The sequence below is a fragment of the Acanthamoeba castellanii genome (genome assembly GCF_000313135.1).
Source record: "Acanthamoeba castellanii str. Neff unplaced genomic scaffold scf7180000084770, whole genome shotgun sequence".
NCBI classification, from domain to species: Eukaryota; Discosea; order Longamoebia; family Acanthamoebidae; genus Acanthamoeba; species Acanthamoeba castellanii.
Window position 1 is genome coordinate 915,953 of NW_004457532.1, and position 3,153 is coordinate 919,105.

Here is a 3,153-nt window from a genome sequence, read left to right on the forward strand (position 1 = left end):
AGAGAGAGAGAGAGAGAGAGGCATCAAGGTACGCGCAGGGAGAGGAAGGTTGGTGCAGGTGCGTACCTTGGTGCTCCACGATCTTGCCGCGGATGTAGCGCACCTTGAAGGTGCCCAGGTGCGGAGGCTTCAGCAAGCCCACCCCATGCCTACCCCAACGCCCACCATCGGCCATTGCGTCCGTTGACGCACCCCGCCCCCAGCCAGCCCACGATCACACGGGTGAGTGTACGGAAAGAGGGCTCTCTTGCCGGAGTGGAGGGAATTGGGGACCCCCCCCCGCCCCCCAATGTTTGAACTACAACGACTATGATGGCAATATTACGGTAGGAAAGGGGCGGTACCGCTGGTCGTCCTTGAACTGGCCCACGTAGCTGGTACCATCCGGGGTGGTGTAGCACCCGACCCCTACGTGCCACGTCGCACGCACACACGCACGTACGTGCACGCCACAACACGGCAACACGACCAACGTCCCGACAACACCACAACACGACAACGCGTCGGTAGAGGATCCAGAAAAGAGGATGCCGGGTCCAAGAAACACGACGATGGCCACTCCGTGAGGCGGCGGCCCGCATTGCTGGGGGGGAGGGAGGAGGGCACCATCAAAGTTGTTGTTGGCGAACTGTCCAACGTAGCGCGCTCCGTCACTGAACAGGTAGGTCCCTGCACGCACGCACGCACGCACATCAACACCGTCGTCAGTTGCAGCCGGCCCGGGTGCGCGAAGAAGACCGAAGGTGTCGCCGCGTTAACAAGTGACGAGGCGGGCGGGGGTGGATCGTTCCGTACCTTCGCCGTGCATCTTGTCGTCGACGTACTCCCCGATGTACCTACTCCCCGCCAGTTACCACCACCGCGGCGGAGGTCACGCGAAGGACCGGAAGCACGCAGCTCAGCACCAAGCAAGCAGCGAGAGAGGGAGGCGCCGGGTGAGAGGGGGACGTGGCGTACTTGGTGTTGTCCGCTGACGAAAGGAAACACACACACACGACACAGAGAGAGAGAGAGGGAGGGCCGAAGTGAATGGGAGCACGCAAAGACTGCCAATCGCCAGCCAGCCAGCTACGATGCCACCACATGGCGCCGCATGGGGAGGGGGCGTACATCCAGATGTGTACTCGCCAAAGCCCATTTTCTTGTCCTCCTGAAACTGGCCCTGTGGCACGACTCACGATACACGTCGTGTCGTCCCGTTGCACAGCCCCCCCCCATACAAAACAGATCCGTCGTCGATCAGACCACATCACCGCCAATCACCAGCCACCACCGCCAGCCACATGTGACCAATGCAAGGCAGACCAGGCCGGGCCAGCGCAGATGCAGGGCAAGCAAAGGGCGGGTCGGCGTACCTCGTACAAGGTCCCGTTGGCCCACAGGAAGCGGCCCTGCCCGTGCTTGCGGCCATTCTTCCACTGCCCCGTGTAGGTGGCCCCGCTGGGCCACGTATAAGTTCCCTTGCCCTCGAACCGGCCATCCAGCCACTCCCCTGCACGGAGGAGTAACCACACATGACACGACACACACACGACACACACGACACACGGGCATATGTGTAGCGTGTGAGGACTGGGTCTCTCGCGGCGGCATTGAACGCGCAAACGTCCACACGTCCCATGCGCATGCGCCGCGGGGCGCGTAGGGTACCCTGGTAGCGCGAGCCGGAGGTCCACACGTAGGTGCCCACGCCTGTCTGCTTGCCGTGACGCCAATCACCCTCGTAGGTGCCATCCTTGAAGACCATGGCCCCGCGCCCGTGCCGCCGGCCTTTCCCGTCGAGGCTGCCGATGTACCACGAGCCATTCGCGTACACCTTCTTCCGCTGCTGCCCCTCCCCCTGCGCAGCTGTGTTTCACCCCTCGCGCCACACCACCACACCATCACACAAGCGCGACGCGCGCGCACGTTAAGAACCCCCCCCCAGCACGCAAAGCCCAAAATAAAACAAAACAAAACAAAAAACGGCCAAGAAGGGAGATACAGGAGATGCTCGCACGCCTCATCTCTCGTGGTGCTGTCGTGTTCCCTGCTCGTGGGTGTTCTCCTCGCCCCTTTGCACGCGCCAACCAACCAACTGCACCAAGGCCAATAATCTGTTTTTGGTACCTCACGTGATTTCCTTCTGGAACAGTTTTTTCTTTTCTTTTCTCGTTTTGCTGACAGCACACGACGGTGCACAGCAGCGGCTGGCCGGGGGCGGGCATGTTTTGTTATTGTTGTTGTTGTTGTGTTGGGGCAGAGTTCATTCAGGTTGAGGGGAGAGGGGCTGGGGGAGGAGGACAGCCACTAACTACAAACTAGTTCGTTAGTAGTTGTAGCGGGAGAAGTCCAGGCGGGGGGCCTTGCTGGCCGCCGCCCCGGTTGTGTGGCGTGTCCCCGGCTGGCGGGCAGCGGAGGAGAGCGCAGCCGAGCGCACGGCCGAGTGGAGCCGGAGGGCCGGAGCCGGGGGCAGGCACCCCACGGCCTGCTTGAAGGCGGCAGGGTGGGCGGCGCCCACTTGCGTGAGCACCTCCAGTGCACGCCCGGCCCCCATCCCGCCGCCGCCGCCGGTGTCCTGCTCCTCGCGCAGCTGGGCCACAAGACCCGCCACCAGCAGGCCCATGACACCCTCGCCTGCCACACACCAACGGGTACGCACGCACGGCCACGTGTCAGAAAAAGAGAGAGAAAAGGACCTCCGCCCGCGGGTGAGGTAGAGATGGGTGGCTGGTGGCTGGTGGTGCCGTGGTGGTGGTCGTGGTGGTGGCTGGTGCCGTGGTGGTGGTCGTGGTGGTGGGCGTGGTGTACCCTGCTCGCGCGGGCACAAGGCCCAGAGGGCGAGGAGGAGCCGGGTGGCCTGCAGGCACAGCGAGGTGGCCTTGTCGCCGCCCGCCTGTGGCGCGTCGGCCTCCATGGCGGCGGCGACCACGACGCCCTGCGGAAGGCGGTGCAGGAGGAGGCCCGCGTGGGGCGCCGCCGTACGCAGGTAGTAGAGCGGCAACGACGACGCTCGGCTCTCGCCCGCCTGCACCGAGGATACGATGAATGGATGGATGGGTGGATGGGTGGAGGAGGGTTGGGTGTTGGTGTTGGGTGTTGGGTGTTGGGTGTTGGGTGTTGGGTGTTGGGTGTTGGGTGTTGGGTGTTGGGTGTTGGGGGGGGAGTGGGAGT

General features: G+C 63.7%; 2 protein-coding genes across 2 annotated transcripts in view; both read right to left on the reverse strand.

Moving 5' to 3' along the window:
* ACA1_268760 (protein kinase domain containing protein) overlaps nt 1-2,006 on the reverse strand; it is a gene marked incomplete at both ends in the record, with an annotated part of 4,914 nt that extends 2,908 nt beyond the window's left edge. The window contains 9 exons of the mRNA XM_004341533.1: nt 67-149; nt 345-408; nt 607-669; nt 796-836; nt 958-970; nt 1,111-1,162; nt 1,356-1,492; nt 1,651-1,848; nt 2,000-2,006. Coding sequence (XP_004341581.1) covers nt 67-149; nt 345-408; nt 607-669; nt 796-836; nt 958-970; nt 1,111-1,162; nt 1,356-1,492; nt 1,651-1,848; nt 2,000-2,006 — 658 coding nt within the window. The remainder of the gene's footprint in view (nt 1-66; nt 150-344; nt 409-606; nt 670-795; nt 837-957; nt 971-1,110; nt 1,163-1,355; nt 1,493-1,650; nt 1,849-1,999) is intronic.
* Nucleotides 2,007-2,308: 302 nt separating this feature from the next.
* The window catches only part of ACA1_268770 (HEAT repeat domain containing protein), a gene marked incomplete at both ends in the record, with an annotated part of 11,881 nt that continues 11,036 nt past the window's right edge, over nt 2,309-3,153 (reverse strand). The window contains 2 exons of the mRNA XM_004341534.1: nt 2,309-2,616; nt 2,791-3,007. Of these exons, the coding sequence (XP_004341582.1) occupies nt 2,309-2,616; nt 2,791-3,007 (525 nt within the window). The remainder of the gene's footprint in view (nt 2,617-2,790; nt 3,008-3,153) is intronic.